General features: G+C 42.0%; 1 protein-coding gene across 5 annotated transcripts in view; it reads right to left on the bottom strand.

The window, feature by feature from the left end:
• LOC119019939 (EGF-like repeat and discoidin I-like domain-containing protein 3) overlaps window positions 1-14,674 on the bottom strand; it is a 125,471-nt gene extending 110,797 nt beyond the window's left edge. For 3 of the 5 annotated variants that reach the window (XM_037098934.1, XM_037098935.1, XM_037098936.1), the window contains exon 1: window positions 3,931-4,362. In XM_037098934.1, the coding sequence (XP_036954829.1) occupies window positions 3,931-3,994 (64 nt within the window). In that variant the 5' untranslated portion in view covers window positions 3,995-4,362. Of the gene's footprint in view, window positions 1-3,930; window positions 4,363-12,161; window positions 12,267-14,640 lie in introns of those variants that run through there. The other 2 variants (XM_037098932.1, XM_037098933.1) reach the window with 1 other exon arrangement.
• Window positions 14,675-17,238: the final 2,564 nt, after the last annotated feature.

Below are 17,238 nucleotides of genomic sequence, written 5' to 3'. Positions count from 1 at the left end.
TTCGTGTGGGTTGTCGTCCAGTGAGTTTGCTTTGGTTCCTTTGGTTATCGCGGCTGGTGATCTGATAGAGGTGTGACCTCTATCGACTGTGCCATTTTAAACCAGAGTGAAGGGTATTATAGATGTAGGCTGAGAGTCATCGCTGTTAAAAGTCACCTGTACATCAAGTGCGATCTTCAGAGGCTAGTGAACGTAATGAGCTTTCAAACAGATCACCATCATCTACGTGCATTTTAACGTCCTTTGTTAATATCTATTTCACGCAGGGTATGGATTTTTTTCAGCTGATACCATTAACTGATTATTACCTTCCTTTCATGGCCTTTTTTTTTTTTTTTTTTTTTTTTTTTTTTTAACACAATCTCATTTTTAAAGGAACATTATGCAACTTTTTTTCATTTGAAACAGCACCTCAAACATTATTCTGATGGTACAGAGTCTTGTAACAGGGTGAATTGCGTCTCTCTCACAGCCACTCTACCACTAACACTTGCTTCTGCACTGTATAACTTCAGTGCCAATTTCTACACAATGTTGCTTTAAAATGAAGTTCCTAACCTGTAGTTTAAGCAAACCAGAGGCGAGGACATCTGAGGTGTTATGAGCCAAGATGGATAATTTAACATTCTGTAGCTTGAGTAGAACTTGTTGTGTTAAAACTCATTGATTTATTTTTTTTTTTCGATCTCTCTCACGCAATATGTACTGCAAATTTAAATAAATCTTTCTCTGAAACTGTTAAAAAAAAGTCCATCCCGCAAAGACGTGCTCGACTCACTTGTCTACCTTGCACGACTCTGCCCAGGTGCAGCTGTTTGACGTGATAAGTGCAACAATAGCTTGCTGTGCTTGTTCGTGTTTCTCCTTCCTCTTCTCTGTTTTCTAATTCCAGATGCTTCGCAAGTCAGTTAAACCAATTAAGCTTCATATTTAATGTATTCAATAATGTAGTTATCCATTATCAGACCAATACTTGAACAACTCGATGTTTGTGCATCCCAAATGTCGTTAACGAGTAACTCCACCTATTTTACACTGTGAAGTTTGTTTCTAGGTCTTGGTGCATATGTGAAAAAAGTAGTCTAAAGACTGCACAACCTGAACCTGCACAAGCTGGAGTTCTGCTTTGTGATCTTGATTGTCTTCAAGAGTAGGAATGCAAATTATGAAGCGACAGTCCAAAACATTACTCTGAAAAAAATATATTCACTCTACAACCAGATTCAACGAAGAGCACCAGAACATCACATTTAAAAAGTATGTTTCTAAATAAAAGAGAAAAAGCAGTTTATCGATGATTTAAACTGCTGTTTCCTTGTCTCTTGTTTGACTCATCAATTAATCACTGCAGCTCTGTACACTGTACTGCTGTGTGCTGCAGTAATTTGTTTAAAAATCTGGGGTCATATTTCTGCATCGTTCAATACATCAAATAACTCATGACTGTTACAGCCCACAGTGCACATACTGTAGTAAAATAATGCGCCCATGGAAAAGGTAAGTGAATTAGTCTGCGCTGTGTCTTAGGCTACACGGCCCCCGTGATATGCCAGGCAGTATTAAGTTACATCCAGACAGCATTTCCATCCCTATCAATTCCAGCCAGGTCGATTGTTTATCCAAATGCACCAGATGCTGCTCGCAGGAAAGTATTTCTTAAGCAACAAATCAACAGTCTGTGAGCATGATTAGCAGCTCACAGAGCCAACCTAAATCCACAGTCACTCTAAAAATGACAAGCTTCTTAATCTGTGCTGAGTGAGTGGAATCTCTGAGCGAAATGAACGGTGACCAACAATATTAACACTAATCATGATTCACCAATAGCTGTCCATCCCATCGCCTCTCCAGATGGCTGTCCATTTGCCTAAAAGGCTCTAATTGTGCAGCCATTACAACAAGACTGAGTCTGAAATTAAGATGCATCAAATTCATTAAAACTGACTCTCTAAACAAGCACAAAAGCATCTTACATTTCAATACAGAGGGCCCACTGCTGCAGTCATGTGCTTTGTCCAGGCGGACAGGCACAATCACCAAACAATGTGTGCGAGTCAGCACCAGTAACCAACCAGAGGAAGTGATGTATTGCACACTGACTTGGAACAATGCGGTCTGTTTTACCTGAAGGCGAATGTTTCTACCCCATCAATTTGCTTCAGTGGACAGAGGCACCCTGTGACATCCTCAATAGAGTGTTTGTTAGCAGCCGTCTCTGAAGACACCTGCTACCTTTGTGAAACCGCAAAAAAAGTAAACACACTGTTGCTTTTGTGCAATTACAACACAACTTCTAATCTTCACAATGCATTCTTTGTTGCTCTCCTCTTTTATGGCAGGGAGTCTGAATGCTGATGGATCTTTTCAGGCTGAATATGGGAGTTCTGAGAGGGGGGGCAAAAAAAAAAAAAAAATAAGGACACCCCAAAGCAGTTTCATTGCTGAAATAGTGACCATGGTGACCATTGTGGCTCTAAGGATGCTCACACAGAGATCAGATATTATCGACACCCTCCATCTGCTCCTAAAACCAGCTCCTGGCTGTGGACGAGGTTACTCCTGTTTGGAAACAGATGGACAGAAATGTCCCTTTACAATACCACACATTTAACTGGTATATGATTAATTGAGGGGACAGGTTCAGGGTTTATTTTTATCTGGCTGAGCCTTGAAACAAGTCGGCTCCCCGCTTTCCCGTCTGCATTCATTATGCCAGCCTACCAGGGAGTATTACCTCTTGGAACGACAGACTCTTGAGTTGACACCGCCAGGCTTACGTAGCCTTAGGAGCTCTGCTTAAGGCACTCTCCTGGTGTAGAGGCAGAGGTCTGTCTGACATGTGTGACTCCCGAGGCAAGTGTGTTGCTAAATGAATAGAGACAGGGAGGGTGGCATGACCCACTTCCATAGGCTACACTGCTTTCTTTACACAAACCCCACAGGTACCGCTGTGCACTGCTCATGGAGAATGTACATATTGCAATCAGCACAAAACTGGAAGGGCAATGAAAGAGGAGGAGGAGGAGGAGGAGGAGGAGGAGGAGGAGGAGTGCACTCATTTAAAAGCTTATCCAGGGGGTCAGGTGAAACTGAAAGCTTTTAACAATTTCACATCTGTGTGTGACATTTTTTTTAAGACTCTGTATTGGACCCGTGGTGCACAATTAACATTCTCTTGGCGACATCCTGGTCAATAATGGTATCGCGATGAAACTAACACAGAGAGCTCTCTCTAGCTTATCTCCTCTACGATAGCATCTGGGTCTGTCTGCCTGGAATCTTTTCCATTTAACCCTTTTGTTGTTTTCTTAATTCAGTTTGTCGAAGAAGGAAAAGTGGCGCTCCCAGTCGAGTCTGGACGCACGGCTTGCTTTGGCATCCAGTGGAAGCATCCCACAGGAGCGGAGCCGGACAGCTGAAGACCATCAGTGTGAGGGCGCGCAAAGGGACTGGAGCAGCGCACATCCGTACCTTCACTGTGCGCCCACGGTGGACGGACCGATTTGGCCCCTTATCACGGCGAAATTACGCACGGGAGAGGCAGAAATTGAGTCGCTCGCCTCGTCGACTCAATAAAGTGTCCTGTGCACCGCGTGTAAACCGATTAAGAAACCAGGTCGTGCGCAGATTCGATCGACAGTTGTCTCGTCTCCAAAACAGTGCGGACAGGGCTGCTCCTGCTCCCGCAAACAACACAGCCTCTCCATGCACGCACATTACATGTTCTGCTCTGCTGTCCGTGAGGGCTTTCCCCGCTTCTTAACCAGCACAGTCACTCGGTCGCTCTGATCATGTAAAGGCGCTCCCATCGCACTGACCAGTCTGTGGTACTCCCACGCTAAAGGGCTAGTCATGTAAAAAACACAAATAAATAAATAAATAAACAAAAATACTTGACAGTAATGACAGACAGTCACTTTTCCCACTCACCTTTCACATGCTGCGGGACAGCGACGCTCACACACAGGGCGATGGAAAGGAGTAGCGGTCCCATCCTCTCTCACAATAAACAGCTCTGACTTCCAAGGTTAAGGATGTTAGTAAAAAAAAAATAATGATAATAAAAAAATAAATAAATAAAAAATATCGCGGAGCCAAAGAGCCAAAAGTTCTCCCCTCCTGCACTCTCGCCGGGCTGAAGGATTAGCCCTGGCAGCTGTTTGGAGCTGTATGTCCGGACAGGTTAAAGTCCTCCTCGGTGATGAAGTCGGCACAGAGACGCGCTCTCTCTCCACCTGGATGCTTGTGTTGATGAGTGAAGTGTGCCTGCCTCGTCCCCCTCCGCTGCTGCCTTCCCAGCTCCTACCGCAGTGGTGCGATGTAGTGGTGAGAGCGACGTGTGCGCTCAGCGCTCCCGGACGACAACAGTCAAGCCACCGGAGTGAAGTCGATCAGCGCTTCCGGTCCAGGCGACCAAAATAAAATCCAGTTATTAACACATTCAATTTTTAGAAAAAGACACATTTGACTTTTTAGCACTCAACAGTCGTGCTTTTTATTTCTTTTTTTTTTCTTATTCTTTTTTTTTTTCTTCTTTTATTTGAAAGTCCAATAGCCGAACATCCTGTCTAGGAGCGTGCGCATTGACGCAGATTCAAGGACAGCCCCTGTGGCTCTCCCTGCGTGAGGATGTGCGCTTCACGGTCGGTGACGGGAATCCGACCGGGGCGCTGTCTCGCCGGTGGAGGCAGCTCTTCCTCCTCCTCGTCCTCATCCCCCCCAGGAAAAGCACTTTCCCCAAAACGCCTGACGGGTTGGAGACTTTAAATTGTGTGTAATCAGCCACTTCAGACTTTTCCTCAACCTCGTTTCTTTTTTTTTCTTTTTTTTTTTTTTTTTGTAACTCCCCCATGGCAAACTGAACGAAGTGGGATAGCTGGTCTAACTTCGCATTTTCTCTGGAAAGCCTTGTTGAGTTTTGAAGTGCAGATCTCGCAGAAGACTTCATCAAGTCTGTGCAAATCAGTTGGGAGATGTTATTTTTTTACAGTGTGCTGCAGCACAAACGTCACTGACGGCCAACATCATGTGTAGTCTAGATTGTCTCATTGTAAGATTCAGCACCCCTTTATCTTGATATTGTCTAGTTGTTCGTGTCCCATACTGCAACATGCTTTCTATGTACCCCTGACTGACAATAACAGCCTACACCTGGCCTTTCCCTATGAATGCCACTTCAGCTACTTGGAGAAATGAAACACTCTCTGATAATCATACTGAGGGTTGATCCTAACGACCAGCTTGGGATTTCATCTGTCCATCCACTCAGACACTGCTGACAAGGCGCTGATGAAACTAGGATGTATACTGCTGTGCTGAAGGTATCTCACCGAGTGGTGACATTTCAGAATTAGATTATTTCTGAGAGGGTGGCATCACGCTGATTGCTCATGTGCCATGTGTGATATTTCAGTCCCTGCTGATTGGATTTTGATGAAACTTGGGGTTAAATGAATCAGACAATTGCACCTTGGTGATTTCAAATGTAGGACTATAATTACAGAGTGAACACAGAGCTGTTCTTTTGCTGATGAAATGTGAAGATGTTGCTTGGATGAATATGTTCCTCATACAAGGACATGCAATTTTGGATTTGGAGTTGTCCTCCCATGACATTTACTGTAGGTCGGTAATTGGGCATCAGGGAGAATGTGAGCAACAGATGAACGCGGCCAGTGGCGATTCTAGAGAGTGTTGGGGCCCGAGGCAAAAATTCCCAGCCTAACCCCACCCTAACCCATCTTACCCATTTTGTCAGAAATAATAACATATTTACTACAAATAAACCTTTCTTTTTAATGTATGAGAGTGCCTTTTTGGATGGTTTGTAGTGGTCATTTCAAAATATGTCCATGTATAATATTATATGAGTGGCAATTGGGGTCCCCTTACCCTAAATTTCACTGCGGGCCCCTAACATTTATCTCCTGTGCCTCAGACATCAGACTTGGACTGTACACAGCCTCTGGGTTTACACTACAGAGGTGAATTACCGGTGCCGGTGCAATGGGGGCTAAAACTGGAACAGAAAGAGAGCGGGGCATCAGCAGTGGGCAATAAACGGCTTGTAGAGCTGGAATTCTTTCCCATCTTACCCGGTGACTTCAGGACTTTTGCCATTTCTTTTTCTTTCTGTCATGTTTGAATTTTTTGTAACGAGGTAAACGAGGAAATTTTGGTAAATTCATTGTTCATTAATCATTGTTTGGCAAAAGGCAATAAACCTGAAATGAGAAGGTGTGTGGTGAGACTGGGATTTGAGTGTTGAACACTGGTGTGAAAATATTTCCTTTTCTTGTCATTTTGTGAGATTATTTTGTTTACTTTTTGGACTAAGTAGCAGACATGCCACTTTTACATCTCCCAGCTGAACTGCAGGAGATATCAGGCTAGCACCTCTTGCAGTACAAAGTGGTATTATGAGATGGGATAGGCTGGGCTAGCATGCTAACTTCAGTACACTGCATCACAGTACAGAGATGTCTTTGACATAATGTGAACCAATAATGTGGTTTGATACTTGTGAACTCAATTTCTATCTCCACATGTTTTCTGTGAGACTACTCCACCACTGAGGAAAGAACAGGGCAGGGCTCAGACTTTAAGATGATGTCATCATCCAACATTCCATAGCTATCAGTCTGACCTTGAGGTGTTTTCGAGCTCCTCATCATGAATCATGAAAGATATCAAGTGTCTTATGGTATAATGTAGATAGAGACCTGCACTTGGTCAAGACCTATAAATCATCCACAGTGCCATCAGTAAAGTCTGCTATCATCTTAATGAGACGCCGCCCTCTAGTCCTACCTCCACAGCACCTCCCATCCAGACTCTGTCTTCCTTAGCAGATCCTGGAAAATGTGATTTATTTATTCTTTTTTTTTTTTAAATGTGCTAGAATTAAGGGTGCTTTTTTTAAATGATGAGAACAACAACTGCTTAAAAGCCAAGCTTAGAACTCATAAAACCACTGTGCAAATATCTTGTGCTAATCCTATGAAGACATCAATAAATGGTCTTATTTGACTGGTATTACCTTTTGTCTAGAGATGGATTAAAAATCAAAAATTCAAAAACAGATGATCAGATAAACAGAATACCTGTTTTTTTTTTTGTTTTTTTTATTAGTTTCTTATTAGTTCATGCACATTTGCAATCATAAACTCCTCATTAGACTTAAGGTTCATCCTTGCCTGAGAGACAAAGGGAAATCAAACAACAGACAGATGATCAGAGAGGATTTGTCACCAGCACCGAGGCTTGCTGGTAAATCTGTACACAAGTGCAGACCTTTTGACCTCCTCCCAGTCTCTGCTGTCAGCCTCTACACTTAACACAGCTCCAACAACTGTATTCTGTGAATCCTCCACAGTGGTGTGTCTAAACCTCAGTCAGTCCAGTCTTCCAACTCAACTCCTCTCGTCTCCTTTGCCCTTGTTTTTCCCTTGGCATGTTGAGAGACTGCAGCTCAGACCAGCGAATCCCCTTCAGCTCACATCCATCCTCATTTAGGCCACGGGGACCCATTTAGGATGAGCAACGGGCTGGAAAACACAGTGACCTTCTCATATTTGACTCATTTACTGCTGTTTTTATTTCAGCCACTAAAAGCGGGCGCCGTGTTTTTATTCCTAGCAAAAGTTACAGAGTTGGAGAGGAGTGGCCGCCATTTCTCCTGCGGTAATAATCCGCACCTTGAAGGGCAAAGGGAATTTATCCCTTCATCCAAACGGACAGTAGGCTGAGGCACCTTAAGGATGCAGACATAATCTCAAATTGAAACTTCATGGGTGAAGAATCTATGAACTCAGACCAAGAATGTACTACTGGCGCGAGGGCTTTATCTTCCACCGTGCCCTCAGCATTTTCATAACCGCAATTTTAATGAGGTTAACCTCTTTAAAACAGTGGATGAGGGGATAACCACTTTTTCTCCCTCGCCCGTCTATTTCTATCAGTATGTTCCCACTCTTTCCCCATTCCCTCTGTCTCTCACAGGGGGGTGGGGGGGGTGGGGGGATGTTTCATATCCACTCGCTCCCCTCTCTCATCTCCCATGTCTGCGGGTTCTCGCGCTCTCCTTCCCAATCAGACTGCTCGAGTCGTGTTCAAGGCCTCCCTCTTTCCTCTGTGCTCCCTCCACAAAGACAGTCTAACAAAGGCCTAAGGCAGAGAAAGAGAGAACGAGAGACAATAAAGGGAAAGCGGCGGCGGTGGTGGTGGTGGTGGTGGTGGCAGTGGTGGTGGTGGTGGTGGTTAGCCGGGTTGGTGACGTGATGGGTGGTGGTGGTGGGGGGGGACTGTGCAGGATGGGAACAGCAAGCTAGTGAAGGAAATGGAGTGAGAGCATGGGAGAGACAGAGACAGTGAGGGGCAGATTGAGACAGTAAGAAAGGCAAGCAACACTAAATTAGATGCTCTTGGAGAAGAGACAGTGAATTAATTCCAAAGAGAATATTGCATTGTGTCGTCTTTTCCCTTCCTCTCTCGGCGTTGGGACACGCGGCTGAGTTATGTGTTCCCCGAGCAGCCTCTTCTATTTCTCTCCTCTGCTAGTCCCAGGCCGTTAGCACTGGCATCGGCTCGTGTCTTCTCGCTCTTTGTCATCCTGATTATTATTGTATTTTTTTTTTTCTGCAGCAAACACACCAAGTGTTACAAATGCACAGAAAATGAGATTCTGATCGAGGCTATGATTGCGATGTTAAAGAAAATAAAGCTACTCTGAGCATGTGTGCATTATGTCATTGAAATCAGACAATTGCACAACTGCTGCAATTGCACGCTAATCATCTCTAAATAATAATACAAAAAAGAAAAGAGTCATCAATATGTTGCAGGAACATCCAAAGTATGTCTCATTTTTGTACTTTTTGCATCGACAGCCACTGATTTTCTTTTTGGTTTTCTCGACTAAATGAGCCGTGGTGCAACATCTCACAAGGAACATTTTCCATAACTCGCCCCCACTGTGTGACCATAATAACGATGATCTGCCACTGTGCACCCCATCCCATCTGTTTCCACTGCGAATACGTCCAAGGCAGCAATCTGGTGGTTGCTGGCCTGAGCCCCCACATCCAGAAACCTGCAGTTCTTATTTAAACTACAGTTGGAGAATTATAATATTTGGCGGTTGGGTTTGCTGAGCTATGCTCTGCTGATGTTCCACTCTACAGCGTTTTTGTCAGCTTGGGCTGAATGCATAATGGAGTGATATATATATCAGGTTCAATTGGATGAATGACACAAGCTTTCACACTTTTCTAAACTTGCCTTCTTATAGCTTATTGCCAGTGTTTAATTAGCCAGAAATGTAGCCTTTGAGTCTTGTTCAGACATCTCTATTGTGCTTTAACATCTGAAAGAACTGACTTAATGACTAGTGAGCAAGCAGACCTATATATACATCCACATCAATGGCATACTTTCCCACTTCTGAAGTCTTGGATTCAGTGCAGTATCTGTCGGCGTCTGAAAATACTTCAGTTTCAGACAGGCATCACTGTAACAGCCGAAAATAGCATAATCACCAAAAAACAAATGTTAATTCTCCAAATATTCATAGTCTCACCCAGCAAGCCTCCCCGCAACGTAGCACCACAGATTCCTCAAATCAAGAAGACTTAGCAAGGTGTTATTCTAACAGACTCAAGTATCTCGCTGGCCTTTTAATTGTACATTCAACTTCTTACTTTGATTTTTAGGGGTCCATTTTTTGATTAGAGTTTGTTTAAAAGTATCCCCCCTATTTCAGTCTTCAGACACATTCATACTCTTGTCACATTGTATGAGTGCCGAGATCAAGGATAGACCTTTAACTGCAAGCTAACAGTTTGTTTTTTTTCTCTTCAGACTTGAGCATCGTCGGCTGAGGATTGAGACGAAAGATTAATTCATAGAAATGGCTCTCAACCATTTACTGAGGACTTCCAAACCTTTGTGCCTGACACACACAACTGTTGCACTTTGATACAAACGGACAATACGGGTCAGAGTGAAAAACACAAATGCACTGTTATGCTAAAGAGTGGCTCTTAAAGCCTCTCAGTCTCTGCAACTCATTTTCCACAGCACAATGCCACATATCAACAAAAGCAAATGGCCTGGAAGGACCATATTTCTTGTGCACAGATCAATATGCTGTTCTCCTGCATGAGACAGAAGGATTTATAATGTAACAAAGTGAGTTATGAGGAAGTCCTCCCATCCTCCTCCTCCTCCGCCATCCTGATCATCAAAGACTCAACACATGACCTCCAGCCACCACCCCACCCGAACCCCCCCCCTTACATTCTTCCCTCCTGTCACCTATCTGAGGCTGTTTATTATTAGAACCAGACTCAGCAAAATGCCCACTTAAAGCTATTATGCAGTATAAGCTAAAAGGAGTCTTTACTGATTAAAAGTGTAACCTTGTTTTGTAGCGATCCTGAGTGAATTGAGTTAATTACCGCTTGTTTGGTTCGATTTGATCAGCATTTAATCAATCAGCTGTTCTATGGCTGGCAGCTTGATCAAATCAACAGCCACAGTATACTGAGATATCTGGCACCGTTCTGTTAAATGGAGGCAACAGTGAGTGCTGCCCTTTTAATATAATGTGTTTATTTGATACTAATGTGCGTATTAGTGTGTGCAAACAGAAAGACATAGATATTCCTGATATATATCCTTTTTGACAAGAGTGATTAAAGGTGCTATTTCATCTGTGTCAGCAGTGATGTTTGCTTTTCAGCAATAAGCAGTAGCCGCTGGTCCTCGTTTGCCCTCTGCAGTAACCTCAGTCTAGACAAACCTCTTAAATTCTAATGAGCCAAAACCAAAAATATCTGGAGAAAACTTGACTCACAAAGAGATTTAACTTAGATGTTTCTGCTGTCGGAGATCTTTAAGGTTTGCTGTCCAAGTGAATGTTCAAAGGACATAGACATATGGCTGACCGGCTCGCCTTAAAGAGTGAGAGCACATTTTTAACGTAAGCAACAGAATAAATCAGTGGAATCACTGGTCTATGCTCCAATTGCCTGAAAATAAATTGTATCAGTGGTAATATGTGAGGGATAATGGTAGGGGGTTTCAGGTAAGGAGACATCATGCCTCAGTGAACTGCTTATAAAACCATTTACTGTGGCTACTCATGGTGTCTGTTCCAATGGAAGCATAGAAAGTATTTACCGACAGCCAGAGGGGCTCACATATTATTAAGCCGCACATAAAAGGCGTTTGGGAATTGCATAAATGTGTATTTGTGTGTTTATTGCTGGTTGTGCGAGCATGCATGTGGATTATTTGTTTGCGATTATTTGCGTCTGCGTAGTATTTAAAGTGTCATAAAAAGGCCACATAGACAACAAAACATTATGTTTTATGACAGTAGGCCTAGAGCCTTATAAATGATTAACTGCTGCAAAGGGCTGCTTAAGTATCTGTTTTGCCAACATGTTTATCCATCTGTGTGAATCGCATTTACACAAATGCAATGTCAGGATCTCACACGGAGTCAAATTCAAGTCATAATAGAGGTAAGTATAACCTGACGGACCAGCGGTGTGTAGAATAAGTAAAGGTAAACATTTTGAGTAATACGATTATTTGTTTTCTTGCTGAGGGTCTTTCGGAAAAGGATGATAACACTTATGCGTGTGCTCAACATGATTTAAAACACAGCAAAATGGGGAAACGGCATTAGATTGGACGTTATGCGCTGGACTGTTCGATTACCAGGACTGTTGACTGCCTTGAGTCTCTGCTGATTGTCCAGCAAGTTGACTAGACCAAGAGTAAAACACCTTACCTAATGTTATATGCCAAAATATAATCTTTACATTTTTTCACTGTTTGTGCAGATTAAATTACTGCAATAAATTGTATAAATTAGCTCAGTTTAGAGCTGCTTGTGCATAGCTTTGTGTATTGTTATTAAAGCAGGTTTGTGAAGTTTTTACCAACTTGCTCAAAGTTTTTATAAGGGATTTGAAAGCTAATAAGCTTGAAAAAACACATGGTAATGAGCCCATCACGAAAATTAAACCTGTGAAATACAGTGACAGCAACAATCACAACAATGTCCTAGAAGTGCACATGCAGAAGATAACATACCAAACAACATGCACGCATCATTTCAAATGTTTTTTTCTTTTTTTTTTTTGACTTACAGTATGAGTAAATGTGCCTCTCTGCACTCACAAAGCGGTCTCCCCTTCCCCGACAGCCCAGGCACGATGAGTGGTATGTCTTGAGCCAAAGCACGAGCAATCCCTCTGTGGGTGGAGAGGGAGATGAAAGAGAGAAACAAGAGGTGACACTCAGCATCAAGCTTCCATTTATAGAGAGTAAACAACAGCAATGCAGTGCTGACTTATGTTTGAAAACTTTATTTATTTATTTATTTTTTGGAGCTGAATTATTAAATTCTAATTTGGGAAAGTTGTTGAGAAACTGTAATGACAGCGAATGTCAAAGAGTGCTCTTTGATTTTTATTGTATCGAGGAGGAGGAGGAGGATGTTCAGTTTAAAATAACAACCCAACAGCCACTGTACAGTGGAGACTGTGCAGAGAGTATTTAAATAGCTTGATAATTTACAAAGAAAAGCTGCGATAACAAGTGCCTTGAAAACTATAACGGACCAGGGAAAGACAGCAAAGGGGCTGAGAACAATCCAAGGATGTTTTTCTCTTCTGATGTGCATTCTAAACTAAGGACCTCATTTATAATGGAAACAATCATATGGGTATGTTCAACAATCCAGTGCCTTCAGTAGTATGCTAGTGAGACATTCATTTAACTAGTATTGATAGAGGCCAGTGCACAGGAGACCAGCATCATTGAAAAGCTCTATTTTCATGGTAAGTAATCATCCAGAACAGAATAGATGTTTATTTGGTTAGTTTCCAATCTTTGCTATATGTGTGTGTGTGTGTGTGTGTGTGTGTGTGTGTGTGTGTGTGTGTGTGTGTATTTATATAGTATATAGTTGTATACTTGTGTTTGAAAGATGCAATGCAATGCCCTGACATTACGCACTCTGCAGGTTTATTTGCACAGACAGTGTGAAGGTACATGTAAGGAATTAAACTCTGCATCAACATCGAGTGCCTTGGCAAAAACTGTTAAATGATCAATAAGTTAAGCAGAGCTGGGCTTGCCACAGACATGACAGCAGCATTGGTCCCTGGGTTACGATCAATTTATCGACCCTGCCTGCGGATACTGTCCCCCTTTCCTCTATAGATTCTTCCAGCATCACATGGTATGAGGCTGAACACTGCGAGATGATAGCTGTCAGGGAATGTTTGTGTCCATTCTCACCCAGCCTGGCATACAAAAGCAATGTTTATGCACCCCGCTGGAATATGTAAATAATTCAGAGGTTATGCAAGGGATTGTTTTGGCTGTGCCTGTGTCAGGCAGGGAGAAACTCTCTGCTAAGCAATGGAGGATTTTCAATTTTCTCCCCACTCCTTTACAAAGCAGTACACTTGACATTTTTCCATTCCAATTCAAGAGCCATCTTTGAGCAGAGTAAGCCCTTCCAAAATTTGTTTCTTTCCTTTATAGCTCTGGAAAACAGCTGTGGGAACCGAGGACACTGCGGCATAATTAGCCCAGTGCTGGTAGTAGTGATGCTGGCAATTTATATCTACGTTCAATAAGGAGATTTTAGCCTTTCAAAAGACTATTGAAAATGCCAAGACACTATAGAAGAACCATTATTTCTAAAGAACTTGGATGCAGTTCAGTTAAGCACAACCCAGCACTGCAGCTACAGATACACAGTGTAAGGTAAAATGTCCCAGGAAAACAACAGCCTAACCCAAACCAGTGTATTATATCTGGCACAGCTCTTTTAAATGTGTAATTTTATATTCTCATCATTGATACGGACTGTTAATTGCCCATATTGTTCAATATCAGCAAACATGTTCAAAATCAATTTTATAAATCAAACTGTATTTACGCAACTTGGTGAGTACTACTGCATGGGTAGAAAGTAGTATGAAGCCTTTTTTTGGCTACAGAGGAAGCTGCACTTTACCAGATTAATCGTCTCCAGTAACGTCACTCATTGGCTGACCTGTATTGTGGGTAATGTAGGCACCAGGTCGAGAAAAAGAAGTGCAGTAAGAAAAGCGATATCGGTTAAGTGGTTTTGCAATGCTAGACTGCTTTTTAAAACCCAACGCCCACAAAGCCAAAATCTATTGCCCTCCAATAGAAAGGGAAAAGTCCATTTCACATTACCCACAGTACAACAGGCATGTAGTAGCTTCAATGGAGACATACATTGAGTAGTGCTTTAGTAAAGATCTGTGTAAAATTGATGTAGCTACCCTTAAAGTTTGGCGAAAAAATAAAGTTATAAAAACTTATCTGTGACTAAGTTAAGACTTCATAAAGAAAACCTGCACTCCTGCCAGCAGCCTCTGCAAGGGTTTTGAATTATCATCTGCATCCAGGCTCTGAATGGTCATTCGGCAAGGACCCACAATAACTACTTTGAATCAAAGCAGGCCAGTAAGAGCAGCAGAGCCTGAACAGGTGTAAGATCTCAATCGGAAAACGGGTAGCTCAGGAGGTGTGTGTGACACAGACAGACGCATGCAGATCTATAGCTTTGTTCTGCATCCTTACCAGAGTTGATTAAACACATGTGGGTTCTAGTGATCCCACACATAGATGATATTCACAACCTTTAAAGCATTTCTGTTGTGAGAATAAGTGCAAAAATAGACGCACATTTATTGCAAACATGCACACAGGCACACTGTACTGTTGAGAAGCAGTGACTCTGTTTTTCCTAAAATGTCAGTTCTAGGTCAACAAGTGATCAAGAGCACAAATAAGGTGCTTTGATCTGAACCTGACGTCAGTGCCTTGGCACCATGATGTATCAAGCCTTATGAACTCAGAATGGTTCAGTTAGAAGTGCCTAATTTGAATGGAAACCCTTTAAAAAAGGGTTCCATTATATGCAAGATGTTCAAGCGCATTCACTCCTTTTTTTCTTTTTACTTTGGTATAGCTATTTTAATTGTTCATTGTTTTACACCATTAAAATAATGCACAGTCCAACTGAATTTTCTTCTAGTCAAGTCGATGGTGACTATCCGATGCAAAGACAATCCACCGGATTCAAGAAAAGGAAGGAACTGTGTCGATTGTATTTTGGAAATCCATTCACATTTCAAACACCTGTGTTAAATAAAATCTACAATCCCATCACAGGTCTGAGGCAAAGAGTCTCCAAGTCTGAACGAGGTTATATTTTTGAAAAGGCCTCAGATTCTTGCTGGTAGCCCCTGGACTGAGAAATCACTGACATCCAAAGATAAGTTTTAAACGGAGCTAGAATTCCGACAGCACTCTGAGCTCCTCCACTGAATCTGAGACTTGCTTTCTGGAGCTTGGCTCCAGGCATAATCCCAAGGATGCAATCAACACGATGATGTTGACTTCATTTCACTCAGCATCAAACACATGAGGGCCATAATCAGTTCAGTTCTACTCCTGCCAAATTGCAATATTTTTTTACCGTATAATTGGGACAATCCCACAGAAGCCTACGAACTGCTTTGGCTTGGGATTGACATTCATCAGAGGGGTCCCTCCAGCTCGGTCACATGTTCCAAACAATACAATGGGGAGTCCTTAAAGGTCAGGGGGGCTCACATGTCTTTGTTTTGTTTGTCATTCTCAAATTGGTCTCAAAATAAATCTAAATCAACATTGTACTCTATGTTCTTCTTAATGATGCCAGAAAATGAAAAACCATCTTTTTACCACCTTTTTTTTTTTTTTTTTTTTTTTTTTTGGTGGGAGGGGGGTGGGAGGGTGGTATGTTAATCTCATTAATCATGTTCAGGAGAAGTAGAACAACGACTGGACAATGACATTACAGACAGTACTGAGCGACCAACATAACAACCCAGAGAATCACTGACCTGAAACAAACCACTGGAAGCGTGCAACAACATGTTCAGACTCCACATGTTTGGCTCTCTCTGTTGTTTTCTTATGAAAAGTTGGCAGTGCTCATCACCACAAGACTTCAGGGAGTTACACTCACTTTTTGTGTTTGTTTTTTTCTTTTTTTTTTTCTCTTTTTTTCTGGCTTTTGTTTCCTGAGCTGAAGTGGTTTTCCATTTGACTGTGGGTCTACTTGTTTCAACGTTTCTACAAGGGATTTGTTTTTGGTGTCAGACATGGTGCTGGCATGTGGGAGTGTGAGAATGTGTGCGTTTAACTGCATGATGATACACACAAACTAATGAGAGCAGAACAACACAATTGCTGGAATGAATGCAGGCATTGTACTTTGTTTCGAACCAAGGACATTTCAAACCTAATTTTTCTTTACATTTTAACTTTTTTCATACGTTTCAATCTTCATTTTCATGTTGTGACAACAATCAAGGTTTGGTTAGGTTTAGACACAGGGTTAAGTTTTGATTTTCCCAGTTGTGTTGCCACAAAGATGTCCCGACATCTTAGTAAAAATGTCCTGTTTTGCTGCCATGGTGATGGATGCTAATTGTCTTAACAGTGTAAAGAATTACCCTCATCTGGTAGCCACCTCACCTTGGTGTCACACCCCCACCATCCCCTCCTTCTGCTAATGAGTTCACATTCATGTAATTTACATCCACATTTACATTTGAACTTAATATTACATGAATTGTGTTGATGATACATAACACACAAGTTTAGCATATTCATAATTTGCATAAACTTATAATGACAACTTTTATCCTGGCTATTGAGCAATCTGATTATATTTGGTCTAATGAGCAAAAGCATATACCTGGCACTGCAGCATACAACGTGAGCTAAGGTGATACATAAAACTACAAGCCCCTCCTCACAAATATCCAGTCTGCTCTGATTGGTCAGCTCACACACATCTGAGCCAGCACAGCTAACAACAACAGAGCAGCTGTGCTGAATCAATTCTTACATGCCAAACTTGTTGCTATGCATAAATTATGCAAATGTATGACATGGTGACTTGAAGGTGAGACTACTGGTGAGGCATTTCAGGAGCAGTGTTTTGTGTGGGACAAAGGAGCTTCTGATGCCTCTGTTCATGCATGTAAATGTATACTCTATGTGCATGTATGTTAACATGTATGTGCATCACCACACTAACTTATTTCAATTTTCTTTTGTATTCTCTGTTAATTGATTATTATCTTTACTATTACTAGTAATTGAAAATTAAGATTTTTGTTC

The sequence above is a fragment of the Acanthopagrus latus genome, chromosome 5, assembly GCF_904848185.1.
Source record: "Acanthopagrus latus isolate v.2019 chromosome 5, fAcaLat1.1, whole genome shotgun sequence".
Lineage (NCBI taxonomy): Eukaryota > Metazoa > Chordata > Actinopteri > Spariformes > Sparidae > Acanthopagrus > Acanthopagrus latus.
This window is presented reverse-complemented; position numbering and strand designations above follow the sequence as displayed.